The sequence below is a fragment of the Spinacia oleracea genome, chromosome 1, assembly GCF_020520425.1.
Source record: "Spinacia oleracea cultivar Varoflay chromosome 1, BTI_SOV_V1, whole genome shotgun sequence".
NCBI classification, from domain to species: Eukaryota; Viridiplantae; Streptophyta; class Magnoliopsida; order Caryophyllales; family Amaranthaceae; genus Spinacia; species Spinacia oleracea.
In genome coordinates this window covers 116,822,288-116,840,891 of record NC_079487.1, presented here as the reverse complement: position 1 = coordinate 116,840,891, position 18,604 = coordinate 116,822,288, and the positions used below count along the sequence as shown (strand labels likewise).

General features: G+C 35.1%; 4 protein-coding genes and 1 long non-coding RNA gene across 6 annotated transcripts; 2 read left to right on the top strand and 3 right to left on the bottom strand.

Moving 5' to 3' along the window:
• Positions 1–4,485: 4,485 nt before the first annotated feature.
• LOC110803212 (heavy metal-associated isoprenylated plant protein 19-like) lies at positions 4,486–5,394 on the bottom strand. The gene is made up of 2 exons (XM_056834858.1): positions 4,955–5,394; positions 4,486–4,866 (listed from the first exon to the last, which is right to left on the bottom strand). The coding sequence occupies exons 1-2, from the start codon at positions 5,007–5,009 to the stop codon at positions 4,550–4,552; spliced, it is 372 nt and encodes a 123-aa protein (XP_056690836.1). The 5' UTR covers positions 5,010–5,394; the 3' UTR covers positions 4,486–4,549.
• Positions 5,395–7,147: 1,753 nt separating this feature from the next.
• LOC130465633 (uncharacterized) lies at positions 7,148–9,757 on the top strand. The gene has a single exon (XM_056834469.1). The coding sequence runs from the start codon at positions 7,148–7,150 to the stop codon at positions 9,755–9,757; it is 2,610 nt and encodes an 869-aa protein (XP_056690447.1).
• A 1,773-nt stretch (positions 9,758–11,530) lies between these two features.
• On the top strand, positions 11,531–15,573 carry LOC130470755 (uncharacterized). Of its 2 annotated transcripts, none has more exons than XR_008931481.1 (2): positions 11,531–12,056; positions 15,089–15,573. It is a non-coding gene; the product is annotated as an uncharacterized lncRNA (long non-coding RNA). The 2 variants fall into 2 exon arrangements; XR_008931484.1 differs by having other exon boundaries at positions 14,849–15,573.
• On the bottom strand, positions 12,420–14,501 carry LOC110803221 (LRR receptor-like serine/threonine-protein kinase RGI5). Its single transcript, XM_056841266.1, has one exon. The coding sequence runs from the start codon at positions 14,464–14,466 to the stop codon at positions 12,538–12,540; it is 1,929 nt and encodes a 642-aa protein (XP_056697244.1). The 5' UTR covers positions 14,467–14,501; the 3' UTR covers positions 12,420–12,537.
• A 671-nt stretch (positions 15,574–16,244) lies between the features above and the next one.
• LOC110803222 (probable serine/threonine-protein kinase WNK10) lies at positions 16,245–17,949 on the bottom strand. The gene has a single exon (XM_022008717.2). The coding sequence runs from the start codon at positions 17,761–17,763 to the stop codon at positions 16,390–16,392; it is 1,374 nt and encodes a 457-aa protein (XP_021864409.2). The 5' UTR covers positions 17,764–17,949; the 3' UTR covers positions 16,245–16,389.
• Positions 17,950–18,604: the final 655 nt, after the last annotated feature.

Below are 18,604 nucleotides of genomic sequence, written 5' to 3'. Positions count from 1 at the left end.
TGCATTGTTGTGCATTTACGAAAGTTAAAGCACCCATCAAGTTTTCTTTTATTCTCAAATTTATTGTTAAAGTTCAAACATTATACATTTTCTATATTTCAATTTTACTTTAATGATATAGATTCTTCGTAGGAAGGAAATAGACCGAACATAGAAGTCTTGCGTCAAGTTCAATTTCCAATCCTATTGCCTAATTACGATTTACAAGCAATTACATTACCTTGTTCCTATTCTATATAATTTTCTGCAATATTGTTTTGTGTTTTTTTTAAGGCTGAAACATATGTGATTCTACTATAAACTAATTAGTATTCTTTTACATTTCATATTAAGGTTGATATTTACTGAAGACATGACCGTAATATGGATGTGCTTTTCTTGATTGGAATTACATTGTTCCACCGCTAGGTTGTATATGTTATTTATTTGGGTATATGAGAGACAAAAAAAGGCTAAACATTCTATATGTTGAGCTATTGAAACATTGTTTTATATTTTTGAATTTTATCTCATAATAAAGTTCAATAATACTCGAAAAACTATAATCTTCCGGTTGATGTATTGTAAGCATTTAAGATGAGCATTTTTTTTTTACGGAGAAAATGAACACGGAATTTAAACAAGTAAATAAGTTGAAACTCTCGTTAAACAACTTAGTTTGAAATTGTAGTATTCAGTTGATGTATTAGCATAAGATGTTTGCTAAAGATTGACAATGTTAATTTTCTAGATACAAACAGTACAGTGTGTACTGGACTACTCGGGTTACTTATTTTTGGAATAGGCATATTGATAGAATTCAAGAGATTTCTTAACCTAGATAATTGTCGTTTGGAAGAAACTATATATGCAAGTTGTCATTTGGAAGAAACTATGCTTGATTTGGATAACTATATCTCTTTGACTTTGTTATTGGATAAAGGGTAAGTTTGCATGGTGTAGAGTTGTTTCTAAGGCTTTCGGTGAATTAAAATAAGCCTTAAGTACATTGTGCACTTTTCGACATTGTTTGATTTTAAGATTTCACAATATACTGGTAGAATCTCACATCTTTTAACGAAACCTTTTGCATGGCTTTTTTAAATGTATCACTTGTCTTTTACAGTATAATTTTTTAAATGCATCACTTCTACATTTAGTAACTTTCTACCATATTTTATTATTTTTTTCTCTTTTTCATTAGTATTCACTCAAAATATTTTATTGCTTATATCTCTCATGGTCCTCACTTAATTAGAAAATCATTATATCTCACATGCTATCACTATGGTCCTCAATGTTATTTTTCATTAATAAATAAATTATCTACTTGTTCACTAGCTTGCACCATCTAAAACTATGTGTCAATGCGAGTGATGTGTTTAAAAAAAACGGAGAGAGTAAAACATTGCCTTTTAGAAATGTTCTAAACTTCTAAAGAATGAAGGTCACCCCTTTTCTTTACTTAATTGAGATTTAAGACCTAATGATTGAAATTGTCATCTACTAGATTATATCCCGTGCATACACGGATATTTTAAAATTATTGTTTTACCATATTTTTTATAAAATATTTCCCGTCCTAAAGCTAATGCATAATTAATAAAATCTTGAACATATTCATATTTAATCATCTGATATGAAACTTTTTTCCTATTACGTATTACATATTTTATATGCATAATATGCTAATTAATTTGATCAAAATATTGACTAAATATATTTTTATTATTGATATACCGATTTGACAAAATATTTCAATATAATTTTGAGCAAGTTATTATGTGGTATTTATTATTGTCATATTTAGTAAGCCAATATTTTGTTTCCATACATAAACCATTTATAAAAACTGATAAAAACTAAATAAATAAATTAGATATATTTTAGGAAATAGGCTTTTGGCGGGAAAAATTACACTAGGAAGTGACATGTGTCATTCCTGGTGTCTGTTTTAGTATAAAGTAATAGATACCTAGTCTATAAAAAGGATAACAATATATTATTGGAAGCCATGTGTCATCATAGATTATTGGAAGCCAGGTGTCATCCCTCATTTCATTCATTATTAGTTTTTTTTTTTTGTTTTTTTTTTTGTTTCTATGTTTTACAACTTTAACTCCTTTTCCACTTCATCTTCCTTATTCAACATAAGTTATCAATAGTCCAATATATACATTAATCTCTTCCACTTCACCCCCTTTAACATTCAATATTAACTCAACATATATTTTTTATATTTTTAAAACCTTCAAATTAGGGGTGACAATTTCATCAAAGTCCGACGGATATTCGAACAACCCGAACCGAATATATGGTTGATACCCGATAAAACACTGATGTTAAACGGGTGGCGCGTGGATCGGGTGATGGGTCGGATTCGGGTGGAGCTTCATCCAACTCGTCACCCAATCCATCATTTGATCCACCCATCCATCCGTTAAAATTAATAATTTTGTTTACTACAATTACTTAATTATTAATAGAATCATGTATGTATTACCTAATAATTTTTTGTTATTAGTTTTCGTTTATTTTATAATGTAGATGTCAAAATTATAATTCATTGTCCACTATATTAACACATATTACTTTATATTGATTGATATTATAAATAAAGTTGACGATACTTTTAATTACTATCGTTAATCATTCGACCAACCCAATTCATCCGCGGATGAATGATGGATGAGTCGGATGTGGATGGAGGGGAAATGGAGTGACAGATGGGTTGGATCATAGATGAAAAGTAGACGGATGGAGGCGGATGAATCTCCACCCGATCCACCTCCGATCCATTGCCACCCCTACTTCAAATTACACCTCTATTTAATTCATATATTACCAAAAATCACAAATCATCACTAATTAAAACTTTAAAAGACAGCTGAAAAACCATTATACAACCGCCCGTTCTATGAACGGGCTCAAAAGCTAGTTTAATATAAAGTTCTTTCTAGGTGTTTGTTGTTTTAGAAAAAAGAAATAGCAAGGATTAGGGATGGCAATGGGTAGGATCCGGACCGGATCCTCTAGGATCCAGATCAATATCCGTTTTTTAGACAAGGATCCAGATCCTACCCGGATCCGCTAGGTAATGAAATTGAGGATCCAGATCCAGATCCGACGGATCCTACGGATCCGGGTCCAAAACGGATCCTAACTTATTTTTTCATCAAACGACCCTAATTTTCATTTTAACCTTAAAACATAGTTTAATAAAACTTCAATAACAACGTTATTTGTCCATACAAGCATTCACTAAAATCAAATTTAACAAATCCAACATAAATAATAATCAAAGTTCAACAAACTTCAATAATGTTACAATTCTTAAGTCTTTATTTTTATATTTTAATTTTTTTTAATAAAAATGGATCCGGATCCGGGTAATGACTTAGGACCCGATCCAGATCCGTTTTTAAAACCAAGGATCCAGATCCTACCCGGATCCGTCGGGTCCAAAAATTGAGGATCCAGATCCGCTGAAAACGGATCTGGATCCACGGATCCGGGTCGGGTCCATTACCCACTGCCATCCCTAGTGCCAAGGATTGATAAAAAAAAAAAAAAAATTAAGTGTCTCGAAATGCACTTACAATATAATATGAAATACATCATTATTTAATATCAACCTTGTAATAACTTCGGTTGTCAAAATTAATAGGGTTTATGCCTTTGAGATTTTGGTCACTCTTTATCAATTTGGATTCTACTTTGAGTAAATTAATCCAACACAACTACAAGCTTGATCTTAATGTTCAATAACTCTTAAGCAAGATTCAACATCGTGAACAAATTGAGAGGCACGCATTATTGAGGCTTGGTTAAAAGAAGGGGAAAGTTTTTAGTGGAGTTTAATGATGAATTAAGAACATCTTTAATGATAAGCTAATTTTAAAATTGATTGTCATGACACCTAAGATTTTAAGCTAATTTATTTTCTAGCTAGTTTGTATCTTAGTGTCAAGCTAAATTACCAAACGAGCTTATTATTTAATTAGGTCCACTTTTCAATTAAATTTTTTATTTGATTTTTTTAAAAAAAATTATAACTTGCACATCCCAAATTCACAATTGGGCAATTTTTCCCAAGCAAATTTAATTACCAAAATCACCCTAATGGTTAACCTAGTAGCTTGAGACTTTTGCAAATTAAAGCAAATCCATAGCTACAACCGTTGGACTTGTTCTAAGTAATACTATCATGAACTAAATAATAAAATTATTTGATCATGAATATGATATTCATGCTATTACATGTGGCATAGCTCCCGTACATAAATTAGTTCATTTTTAAAAGAAATCGGGTAATCTATTTAGGTCATCAAATTCTATTGCGATTTGGTATGGACATGATTCAAATAATCAAGGTTTTTTCATTTCTTTTAAATTTAAATACCAGATCAGTTGTGCACACCCCTGCCTATAAAAATTTCACAAGAATAACACTCAATCATTCTTCAACATATTATAGATTTTGTTGTCCTTATTAAATTACTTATTTGTTCAAACTAAAAGAATAAAAAATGTATTAGATATTATTGAATCACAATATTGTCGCATTAAACTACATTATCGAGCAAGAGTTTGCATTTTCGTCACTAAATATTGTAAATATTGTGTTATCATTCCCACAATTTCCATCATACAATATTGAAAATTTATCTAAAATAATAGTATGATGATCGGAATCGTCTCCACCCAAATTCGTTGCTCCTTCTTTTGATGTTATTCTCTTATCTTTATTATCACCGTCTTCAAATATTATAATTTTCACTTTTTTCCCCGTCTTTTTCTTTAGTTTCTTTGAAATCTTCTCCGGACAAAATCTCCCTGTTACTATTACTCTATGTCTTCTCATATCAGTAATAAACTTTTCAACTCCTGCATTATTTATATATTAAAATAACTGTGAAATATGAATATTTATTAATTCAATTTGCCATAAATAAAATTCAAGAATCATACATACCTTTAATTTTGGAGATGATATTGGCCACTTTTTTCTCACATGCACCGCAATGCATGGATATGTTGAAATGCACTTCAACTACCTAGAAAACATCATCATGTCAAAATATACATGTATAAACATATTGAAAATAATAGAAAATAATATAGAAATATTATGATTAAACCATAAGTTATTATCTTTGCCCATTCTTTATGTTCTTGTTTGGATATTTAATTTGTAAACTATTGATGATTTATTAAACAACAATACTACGTATTAAGAAGCACAATGTGACGAGATTTCTGTTTAGGAAAAAGCTAGGAGGAGACAAAGAAAATAGATGGCCAAGCTTATCTTCCGTACTTGGTTATCTCGTCCTTGTTTATGTTTACCCATTAAGTCTATTAATTAGAAAAATTGATAAAATATAACATGATTATGTGAAATATAGGGGGTTAGCTTAGTTACAAATAATTATTTTTTATGTCCGAGATCTTATCAAAACACATACTATTGATGGTGGATTGATAGCGCACATCCGAACAATGTTTACAACCAGTTCGTTTAAATTTTGAGCAATTATATATACAAAACTAGGTTGTATCTAGTTATCATATTAATATTAATAGTATATTTTTAATAAATTATTAATTTAAGAAATTGTGACAAAATTGCGCGTCAAATGATATCATTAATATTAAATGTTACATTTGGTAATAGATGGTAACTTAGACTTTTGCACTATTTTTCATATCATGCTTTTGACTTGATTTCTCACTAAAGTGTCTAATTATAATACTGGATATGTAATGATTATATACTTGGGTCCATGAATCGAATTTGATATAAAAATCTTGGACCCGGCCCTAAACCTGGCCATTGAATATAGACACAGGTCCGCCCCAAATCAAACGAGTCTAACTTTTTTGGACCCAACCCCATAGAATTTGGTATGGCCTTGGACCCAAGGCCATCCTCTAGTCGGGTTATGGGCCAAGCCGATATGTGAGTTGTCCGAGCTCAACACAAATTGACCTGACGCAACAAGAGTCTGTTAATCCGTATAAACCCGGTATGATACGGAGGGTTACTAAACCTACAATGGCTTGTGTCTATATAGACAATACAACCATCTTGAGTACCAACATACAATATGTCTGTACCAAAAATGCAAAATTTCTAAGAAGTTTCAATACTCCCTCCGTATTTTTTTAAGAGATACACTTGGCCGGACACGGGTATTAAGAAGAATAATTGAATGAAATAAAATAATAAAGCAAGTGGGGTTGGATAGATATTTTAATAATTAAATATGTGGGGACCATGTCATTTTGGTAGGTGGAGGGTGGGGTGGGTTTATGAAAATATTTGTTTAATAGGATGGTGGGTGATAGGGTATATTATATGTATTATTTAATTAGAGGGTGGAGTTGATAAGTTACTAAAAATGGCAAGTGTATCTCTTAAATAAATACGGCCGGAAAAGACAAGTGTATTTCTTAAACAAATACGGAGGGAGTACAATTCAATTTGTGTTATTAGTACTAACATATTCTGTAGGGATATTCAAGATTCTCTATACACTTGAGGCCAAAACTTTCCCGTATGATATGGGAGACGCAGAATACGGGGACTGACACATGCCCAACTCCGAGAGGGAGGAAAATATTCCTCCGCCACCTCGACCATCTTCACCCACCGCCGCCAACTTCTGTTTCTCTGTTAAGGGGAGAATCACAATATTAATAATAAGCAGTTTCAGTTTGTTAATGACTGTAAATGACTGCATGTTGTAATAGTTAGAGTAACTGAATTCTGTTATAAACTCCTTAATTCTAGCAATACGGTTATGTTACAGCAACTGTAAGAAGCTATAAATAGCATTACCTTTCTTGTAATCAAATTCATTCAAGAAAATAAATAAAACTCTCTCTCTCTTTTCTTCTGATCTCCCTCTTCTTCTAATTCTGGAAAATTCTCTTTCTCTCTTCAATTTCTGAAATTCAGTTGTAAAACTGAAATATCTTGCAGCTGATTCCACCCTGCAACATTGGTATCAGAGCCAATCGCTGCTCACTCTCATTCTGTCACTTTCGAAAATCTGTTCAATTAACTGCAGAAGCATCGCTGAAGTTCTTGCTTATTTTGAGGAGGTATAAGTGAAGAATTCTGGCACCTACTACGAGAGCTTTCACTAACAAGCATTCAGCAATGGAGGAACAAGTGAAAGCTTTAGAACAAAATCTTGAAGAGCAAGCCAGTAATATGCAACTGCTGATGCAAATGATTAAAGAAATCAAGGATAGCAGTGCTGCTAGAAATGGAGCTTCTGAATCTCCACGAAATTCCTTCATTGGGGTCAATTCTACCCGACCTCAAGGTATGATTCCCAAACTGCAATTTCCCACGTTTGATGGTACAAATCCTAAAAACTGGATTAAAAAATGCAGTAGATATTTTACTCTATGTAATATAGCAGAGGAGTGTAGAGTAAACCTTGCATCATTATACATGACTGAGAAAGCAGAAACTTGGGTGTCTAGTTACCTAGCAATAAGGAAAGATGTTGAGTGGGATGACTTTATCATTGACTTGACTGCAAGATTCAAGGATGGTAAGGGAATTAATGCTGTAGAGCAGTTTAATAAGCTTGAGCAGGGTGAATCTTTGGAAGATTACATTGATGAATTTGAGAATTTGAGGTCAGTTTTGCTTCAAAATAGGCATAGGTTACCTGAGGAGTTTATATTGGACAGCTTTGTTGGAGGTCTAAAACCCACTATTAAGCCTTTTGTGAGAGCTTTTAACCCCACAAATATCTCTGAAGCAGTAAAGTTTGCAAGATTACAGGAAGAACAGTTGACAGCTTGTGCTATGAAAACCCAACCTAAAATTTCTTCCACTTTCTCATCCATACCCTCACAAAAATCATCTCAAACTTCTTATACCCAAAACCTTAAACCTCCACTTTTGCCAACTCCACAAATTAAACCATCACAAAATTTAACCAAATTCCATCCTAAACCCTTTAAGCACATTCCAGCAGACGTGAGAGCTCAAAAGATAGCAAAGGGGTTATGCTATTATTGTGACCAGAAGTATGAAAAAGGACACAAATGTCAGTTTAGAGAGCCACAATTATTCACAGTTGAGATTCAACCTGAATATGTGGAAGATGTGGTAGAATCTGATGAAGAAATGAGGGAAGAAGTAGTTGTGGAGCCCTGCATTTCAGTTAGTGCTTTGTCTGGAAATCAAAACTTCCATACAATGAGAGTGGTGGGTTTAGTGGAAGGCAAACCATTGCACATATTAGTGGACTCGGGAAGTACTCAGAACTTCTTGGATGTGGTTTTGGCCAAGAAACTAGGGTGTGAAGTGGAGGAAATCAGTCCACAAGCCATTACAGTAGCTGATGGCAATCACATTCAGTGTCAATATAGGTGCAATAACTTCAGTTGGAAGATGGATAAGAAGGTGTTTAGTGCTGATGTGATGTTGATTCCATTGGGGGGTTGTGATATGGTGCTAGGAGTTCAATGGTTGAGTACATTGGGGCAAATTAAGTGGGACTTTAAGCAGTTAATGATGCAGTTTGAGTTGGAGGGAGAACAATTGATTTTGAGGGGAATCTCTCCTAAGAAATTGAAAGTGCTTGAAAAAGAGCCAAGTTGTAAGTTGCTCTTGAATGCAGCCCAACTATGTTTGATGCAAGTAGTGGAGTTGTCAGCTCTTGGATGGGAAAACACTGAGAAACAGGAAGACAGCACACTGGTTGAACTGGAAAAGCTAAAGAAACAGTTCAGTGAAGTCTTTGATGACCCTGTGGAGTTACCACCTCTAAGGGGTGTCTTTGATCATCGAATTCCTCTCAAGAATGATGCAGAAGCTATGAGCATTAGGCCTTACAGATATCCTCTCAAGCAAAGGGATGTTATTGAGCAGTTAGTTCAAGAAATGCAAGAGAGGGGTATTATTCAAAACAGTAGCAGTCCATTTGCTTCTCCAGTTGTATTGGTAGGCAAGAAAGATGGCACATGGAGACTTTGTGTTGACTATAGGGAGCTAAATAGGAGAACTATAAAAGACAAGTTTCCTATTCCCGTAGTTGAGGAGTTGATTGATGAACTTGCAGGGGCTACCGTGTTTACTAAACTTGATCTCAGGGCTGGTTATCATCAACTAAGGGTACATCCGGATGATGTATTCAAAACTGCCTTTAAAACTCATACAGGCCATTATGAGTTTTTAGTGATGCCTTTTGGCTTGACCAATGCGCCTGCTTCATTCCAAAATTGGATGAATCAAGTTTTTAAAAAGTTGCTTAGGAAGTGTGTATTAATTTTTTTTGATGACATACTCATATATAGCAGAAACTTGAATGAACATTGGAGCCATTTGAAGATTGTGTTTGAATTGATGAGATTGAACAAGATGTGTGTAAAAGAAAGTAAGTGCTCATTTGCTAAGGATAAGGTTGAGTACTTAGGACACTTTATCTCAGCAAAAGGAGTAGAAACAGATCCCAAAAAAATAGAAGCAGTTTCAAAATGGCCAGCACCAGTTACACTTAAAGATTTGAGAAGTTTCCTTGGTTTAACTGGTTATTACAGGAAATTTGTGAAGAATTATGCCATGATTTGCAGACCTTTGCATGACTTGCTGAAGAAGGGTAGTTTTCAGTGGAATGAGTTGGCTCAACATGCCTTTGAGAGATTAAAAGAAGCACTGGTTTCTTCTCCTGTATTAGCAGTACCCGATTTCTCAAAGCAGTTTATTGTTGAAACTGATGCATCAAACTCTGGAATTGGTGCAGTATGAATGCAAGATGGTCATCCCATAGCTTATATAAGCAAAACTTTGGGACCTAGGTGGCAAAAGTTATCAGTATATGAGAAAGAGCTCTTAGCTATTGTGTTTGCTGTACAGAAATGGGAGCAGTATCTCACTGGTAATCACTTCCTGATTAGAACAGACCAGAGAAGTCTGAAATGGCTATTACAACAAAAGATATCAACTCCATTCCAGCAATTTTGGTTGTCCAAATTAATGGGATATGATTATGATATACAGTACAGAAGTGGAAAGGAAAACAAGGCTGCAGATGCACTGTCAAGGGTGCAAGGTTCTGAGATTTTATACATGGCTATATCTGTAATTTCAACAGATTTAACTCATCAGATTAAGATGAGTTACCATTTGGATTTTAATCTGACAACAGTGATTGAGGAGTTGCAAGACTTGCAAATATTTGCTGGCTTTGAATTGAGGAATGGGTTGCTTAGGAAGAAAGGAAGGCTGGTTATCGGGCCAGATAATCAGTTAAGAACTAAACTGATTCAATGGCAACATGCTTCTCCAGAAAGTGGGCACTCAGGGAGAGATTTGACAGCAAGGAGATTGAAGAAACTTTTTCATTGGAAAGGTATGACTCAAGATGTAAGACAATTTGTGAGAGAATGCCAAATTTGTCAAGCATCTAAGTATGATAATGCTGCAAGTCCTGGCCTTCTTCAGCCTTTACCAGTTCCAGTTGAGGAATGGTATGATGTATCTATGGATTTTATTACGGGATTACCCACATCCAATGGAAAAACAGTAATCTTTGTGGTGGTTGATCGTTTGAGCAAGTATGCTCACTTTATTGCTTTGTCCCACCCCTTTACTGCCATCCAAGTTGCTCAAGCTTACTTAGATAATGTTTTTAAGTTACATGGGTGGCCAAGGAGTATTGTTAGTGACAGGGACTCTATATTTTTAAGCCAGTTCTGGAAGGGGTTGTTTTCTTTGCAAGGAACTGAGTTTAACATGTCCTCGGCCTATCACCCTGAAACTGATGGTCAGACCGAAGTTGTCAATAGGTGCTTAGAGACTTATTTGAGATGTAAGTGTGGAGAAAGTCCTAAGGAGTGGAGTTTATGGCTTCCTCTTGCTGAGTGGTGGTACAACACTCATTTCCACTCATCTATTCAGTTGACACCCTATGAAGTGGTGTACAATCAGCCACCACCCATACATTTGCCTTATCTTGCTGGTGAATCCATGGTTGAAACTGTAGACAGGAGCTTATTAAGGAGGGAGGAGATGATCAGCAATCTGAAGTTTCATTTAACTAGAGCTCAGTCAAGGATGAAATGTCAAGCTGACAAGCATAGGTCTGATAGGGAGTTTGCAGTTGGTGATTGGGTGTGGCTTAAGTTACAGCCTTATCGACAACATTCTGTCCAGAAACGAACCAACCAGAAGTTAGCTCACAAGAATTATGGTCCTTTTCAAGTCATTGAAAGAGTTGGAAAGGTTGCTTATAAATTGATTCTGCCATTGGATGCTCAGATTCATAATGTGTTCCATGTTTCTCAATTAAAGAAGTTTTATGGAACATTGCCCATTGCAGCACATATTCCTCCTTGGTTTCAAGGTAAACATAATTCCACAGTTGTCAAACCTAAGGCAATCTTGAACAGAAGGTTTGTCAAGCATCACAATCGAGCTCTTACTCAGTATCTTGTTCAATGGGATGGCTGTGAAGATCATGAAGCTACATGGGAGAATGCAGAAGACTTTGAAACCAGATTCCCGGACTTTGTTGCTGACTAAGACTTGTGGTCAAGTCTCTTAAAGGGGGATAGCATGTTAAGGGGAGAATCACAATATTAATAATAAGCAGTTTCAGTTTGTTAATGACTGTAAATGACTGCATGTTGTAATAGTTAGAGTAACTGAATTCTGTTATAAACTCCTTAATTCTAGCAATACGGTTATGTTACAGCAACTGTAAGAAGCTATAAATAGCATTACCTTTCTTGTAATCAAATTCATTCAAGAAAATAAATAAAACTCTCTCTCTCTTTTCTTCTGATCTCCCTCTTCTTCTAATTCTGGAAAATTCTCTTTCTCTCTTCAATTTCTGAAATTCAGTTGTAAAACTGAAATATCTTGCAGCTGATTCCACCCTGCAACATTCTCCGACGGCAACATTGCAAATGAGATTCAGTCGTTTCCTGGATTTTCTCTTCTCAACGTCTCTCTCTTCTTATCTCAAAAGTCATGGAGATGAACCATGGGGCGATCCTGTGCATCAAAGCTCACGAATTCTCTGGGTTAATCTCATCTAACCAAGGTTTGTGGTTCATCCCAACTCATTTTTAAACAATTATAGATTCAATACTTTTGCTCTAATTTAGGTAATTGTTGATTGATTGATTAATTAATTAGTTACTTGATTTTCCTTTTTAGTTTTATTAATCACGATTTAGTGAAATTTTGATTGAGTTTTTGATACTTCTTGTGCCATGTCCGTAGATGTTCGTGTTGCTTTTGCTAGACATGTTGAGTTGGCTAGAACATATATGATGTTCTTCATCTTCAGTTTATGGTGTCCTTACTAAGCATTGTACATATTCAGTAGTTTGAGTGAAACTAGTAATCATCTTCTTCTCCTTGATCATATTGACACATGATCAGTACAAAGGGAAAAAAAAGCTGCAGTAAACAATATGCAGATTAATCCACTCAGGATTTTTAGATATTCAAACACTATTAGAAAAGAAAACACAATCGACTTTGGAGTGTACAGATACTCGATATTGTGTATGAGCTACCTATGAAGGCTTACAAGGTGAGAGTGGAGCACCACATAGACCAGGATTACCAAAAAATGCAGAAACAGGAAAGTTACCCTTATGCACTGGAATCTCTCCACTTAGTTTATTTCTTAAGACCTCAAACACTCCCAACTTCTCCAAATTTATCACCTTCTCTGGAATACTTCCACTCAAGTAATTCCTTGACAATTTGATTGTATTCAGTTCTTTAGCATTTCCAATTTCTTCTGGGATTGTTCCTGATAACCCGTTGCGCACCAATTCCAACACTTGCAGCCGTGTCAAGTTCCCAATTGACTCTGGTATTTGTCCTCCTAATGGATTATTTGACAAGATCAAGGAAGTGATCGAGTCCATGGCGATCTTATTACCAATATTTTTATCAATAGGACCTGTGAACATGTTGCTAGACACATCGATGGAGTTATAATGTCCTCGTGGTTCATCCACACTCTTGTCGAAAATAATATCCAAGGAACCTGAGAACTTGTTTGAGTGAAGGTCAAGGTCTGAGAGTAATAAAATATTCTTCAATTCCTTTGGAATGGTAGAGTAGAATCCATTATAGGATACGTTAAAGAACCATAACTGAGTCATGTTCCCTATCCATGTAGGCAATTTCCCTGTAAGTTTATTACTCGATAAATCGAGATAGCCTATAGAAGAGGAGGATAGCCACTGGGGTAGCTCGCCTTTGAGCCCAGTCTTGGCTAACGATAGCCTAAACACATTTAACTTGGACAACCAACTTGGAATGTTTACTAAAGCAAGTGGATTATATGACAAATCGAGCATTTGCAAATCCTTTACTTTAGTAAGCTGATGTGGGACTGGGCTGACAAGTTGATTTTTTGACAAATCTAAGGCCATGAGGCTCCTTAGATTGCCAAAACTTCTCGGTATTTTGCCTACAAATCGGTTATTTGAACAGAGCATGTTGATTAATGTAGTAAGATGTCCTAGACTTGGTGGTAGATTACCTGTGATCATATTGTTCTCTAAGGTAATATGTTGGATTTTCGGAAGATTACCAATGGAATTCGGTATAACACCGGTCAACTTATTGTTAGACAGGCCTAAAACCTGCATAGAAACAAGCTGACCTATTGAAGAAGGGATTGGTCCGGTGAGTTTGTTATAATTGAGGGTCAAATCACGTAATTGGGAGAGTTTACCTATAGAATCTGGTATGCTACCACCAAGACGATTCATTGACAAATCCAAATTTGTAAGACTCTTTAGTTTTCCAATGTCGTAAGGTATCCTGCCCGAGAGTACGTTATCATGAAGATCAAGCCTAGTAAGTAAAATCATATTAACAACCGAAGATGGTATTGGCCCAGACAATCGATTTTCTGAAAGACCCAATTCCAAAATCGATGTGAATGACTGAAAAACAGAGTTGGGTATGGTGCCAGAGAGGCTATTTTGGTTAAGATAGAGCTTTTTTAACTTATTAAGACCACTAAAAGAAGAGGGTATTGAACCATTTAGCTTATTTGTGTTCAAGAAAAGATTGGTCAAATGAGACAAGTTACCTAGTTGAGGTGGAATAGGACCAGTTAACTCTTTAAGGTTACTAAGGTCAAGGAGTTGAAGATAGGCAAGGTTACCAAGCAAAGGGGAAATTGTACCTGTCATGGAGGTGTCCAGAATGAAGTCATCACCCGATTGGAGGCCGGAGCATGAAACGTTGACTACTCGTCCGTTGGTAGGGTTGCAATCAATGCCCTCCCACGCGGTGCAGCAGTCAGTGTTGTTGACCCAAGTGCGGAGGAGCTGCGATGGGTCATCATTGATTCTATGCTTGAAATCAAGCAGTGCTGCTTTGTCTATAGCATGACAGGATTCAACTAATTGGAAAGAGTACGTGTTAGCCAAGAGAATGGCACAAATGAGAGGAAGACATTGTTTGAAGTTTATCATGATTACTGAATATTTGATTGATTGAAAAACGAAGGTTTTTAGATCTTATTTGAAATGATGTATCTATTTATAGAACTAGGAAGTTAATACTATTAAAAAAAAGGAGGAGAACATGGGATTTGGTAAGTTGCACAAGTGGGCAACGGATTGTAATTAATTAGCATGTGACAGTGATTATGTGACCCAAATCAGACTACACTCTTCGTATTTTATATTCCAAGTAAGTATTACTACTAGTATTTTCTATTTTATTTTATTATTTGAATGGCCCTAGATAGATAGATTTGACTATTTGAAGGTATTTGATTCTTCTAGATTTTAGCTACTTGCCAAGCCGTTGAATTTAATCATAGTTGCTGATAATTTTATATATTCCTGAAAGACTGGAGTGTGATCACAGTAACAAAATTTCATCCAAATTCACACGCAAGAATTGGTTAAAGTTTGCCAAGTTTATCCGTTAATTTTGTAGCTTCATATTTGTGAAAAATAATTCTTTGTCCCAGTACACGTACCAAAATTAAATATGACTTGATATAATTCTTTTCTTCTATAAACTATTTGAGAAAAATTTACGCAGGAAAGTCAGATTTCTCACAGTTTGTGATGTTATGTGTAGCAGTCAGAACTCAGAAGAAATGGTGTGGGGAGCTTCAGATTTTGGTCTGAATGTGAAGAGTGCTGGTGATAGTTTGCGAGCTTACAGGTTGAAGCCTTAGTTATTCTACGTGCCAAGCTGTGCGTGGTTTGCAAGCAGCGTGCAGAAATGATGTTTGAAGGGTTAAAATCTACACTGATTGTGCTAATGTTATTGCATTCAGGAAGAAATAACCTGTTGTATTAGTAAGGTTAGCAGGTTGTTTGTTCTTGAAGCGCGTCTCTTAGCCACTAAGCTAGAAAGAGTGAGGGATAATGATTGTATCTTCCTGTTTGTAATTAATGAGACAATGCCTTAAACTAGGAAGATTAGGTAGCATCTAAATATTCTAGCCTTTGTTTAATGATATTTGAACGTTGCTATGTGCCAGCTAATAGTCTGCTTCGAAATTGAGTGTAAACCAGAATTTCATTTGAGAAATGACAGACTTATTTTGATGTCTTATAGTACTGCTTCTGTTCCGTTTTGTTTGCTCGATTTGCTTTTTTACACAGTATTTCAGATGCATGGATACACCAGAACATCTCAATATTAGTTGCATGTAAATAAAACTTGTACAAAACTATACAGAGGATGCTAAAGACTTCCTAACTAATGATGCATAAAACTTATTCTTCCAACAAACTAACAAATTCTCCAGCAGAAAGACTTGAAAAGGGGAATCAATGGAAACACTACACTGTCAATTTTACCCTAAAACAAACCACCCCCGGGATGAAGCTGCAGAACTCGACATGAATTTGCAAGAATTTTGATGGTGCTAACTGCTAACAGATCTGGTGCTTAAATAATCCAACCTGTTTTCATCAAAATCTAATGAAATGTTGGCAAAGACTCTAGCCATTAGTGATTTCTAGTGATTCGAATAGACCTTCTGACAATTAATGTCTGAAGACTATGCAGGCAATTGCTGGTTAAACAGGTAAAGGTTTCAACAGGAGATGAATGTAGTTCATATAGTAATTAACATGAACACTAAAACATTGATGCATCCCAAAATAACACGGCGAATTTCACTCTTCACTGTAAGTGCACAAATTGATCAGAATAGCAACTATTTGATCTTCAAACCAAGATTAGAAACTGATTGCTGAATTAAGTGACACTGATTCAATCAAACTTTAGAAAACTAATAGAAATCTTTATTCAACACAACTCAACAAAAAGGCTGCAGCAAATGTTAAAACTAACTAACACACTAAGTAATTTCAAAGAATGCATATTCAGAAAATGTAGTGGATCGAGTCTGACATAAAAAAAAACTACTAAAAGGAAAAGGTTCTCAGCCTGTTCGGCATCATCAGCCTCCCCCAAACCCTAGGCGATGATCTCTCATTCTTAGTTGTCTTGTTGTCATCACCGGAAAGAGACCTCTCCCCATGCCAATGCCGAGCATTCAAAACCTTATTAGGGATGAAATCCTGATTGTACACAACTTCTTTTATTACTTCATCTATAAACTCAGTAACCACTGCAACATCTTCAGTTGACAACTTAATTTTTGTAGCAATATTCTTCATGACAAACTGATGAATGTTATTATCTGTTTCCAGTGAGAAATCAACCTCAGTTTTCACATCAACCTCTTTACCTTCAACACTATAGATGACACTCAATTCAATTCGTACAATACCAGCATCTTTCATTTTCACCAGTAACTTAAACTTCTTGTCCCCAAACTCAACCTCCTTTACAACCCCTAGTAATCCATCCACCCGATCACGTACACTGCAAGGAATCAGACACGAATTAGTCCGAACTGTTGACGTGGCAGAAACACTCGGTGCAAGAAACGGATCATTCAATAGCTCCTTTGCTGAAGGTCTACTAGCTGCAGGAAGAAGACATCGCTCGATGAACTGCTTAGCCTGTGGGTCTGTGACAGTGTTTAGTGCAGTAGGTTTTACACCAGTCTTAACCAAATAATAAACTGAGTGTCTGTATATGGATTGGTCTAAGTAAAGATTGAATACCCGAGTAATCATCTGTAACACACACATCCCAAAAGAATGAATATCAGCAAGTTGATTATACAACCCATGATAAAGCTCTGGTGCCATGTACTGTGGTGTACCAACAATACCACCTGCAAATTCACCTGGTTTCAAATACACAGCCACACCAAAATCTCCGATTTTAACAGTTCCTGAATTCCCACTAATAAAGATGTTATCTAGCTTAATATCACGGTGAACGATACCACGAGAGTGAAGATAATCTAACCCTTTAAGAATCTGTATACACCAACTCTTTACTACTTTAAAATCAACAAGAGTGTGATTCTTGATGTATCGGCGCAAACTTAGAGAAGTAAAAAGCTCTGTAATTATGTAAATGCTTCTCTCTCGATAATCAATCCAAGAAGTGTGGCATTTTACTATGTTTTCATGATCCATCCTTTTCAACAGAATGTTTTCTGTGCACACATATGTAAGATCAATCCCAGATAATCCAAAAGTATTCTGTAGAAATATCACACACCATGCGATTTCAGTACCATTAACACTATCAAATCCCTTGTAAACTTCCTTATATTGCCCTCTTCCTATTACCTCGTTGTACATTACGTATTGCCCTGTCGGATCTCTCTTGATAATCTGTTTAAAAGTACTACTTGAAGAAGAAGAAGAAGAAGCCATTACTAACAGCAAAACAGAACCAGGAACAGAATTGATGGGATTGAATGTGTTTTTGATGATTTCTTGAACGCTGGTATTATGAATGGGATTGAATGGGTTTTTGATTATTTTCTTGAAAACTGGTTTAATAAATGGGATTGAATGGGTTTTTGATGATATCCAAACTGATTAATATCATTTGGTTCGATTGTATTTATAATAATGGCATAGGTTAAGTCGGTAATCAAGAAACAGAAAATACCCTTTTCTTGATTTTGTATTTTTAAATAAAAATTAAAGAGGATTGTTAATTTGTTATCATTTATAGTTAGTGACCGAGAAAGGGATTGCAATATGTTCGTAGTGGCGCGTTCACCTGGATGTGTTAGTAATTAACGCGAATGCTTAAAAGTACTAAGGCTAATTGTATCTTGTTTGAAGCGAGATTAAGCAAGGGATTTGGCGGTAAAAATGACGGCTCACTTGGCAAACCGGTCACCACAAAGGTTTTGTAAAAACATCCGTTCCGTTTGAAAAAAAAAAACAATTTTAAGGTTTTAAATATTCCGGATCGGATATTTGAAAAAAAAAAAAAAAAATTCATATCAACTTTCTTTCCATTCATATCTGAAATATTTCAATTTTTTTTTTTAAAATATAGAAAACTAGATTTTTGCTCGTGCGATGCACGGATTCTATTAAATTGTTATGTTTAAATAAAAATCCTATGTATATACCACTTTTATATATTATATTAGATTAGTTTTTGATTTTGCATTGAATTTCATTTAGGATTTTTTTTATTAGGAAAGTGTTTGTTTTTGGATGAAATTGTATATGCGTAATATTAATAAAAAATTAA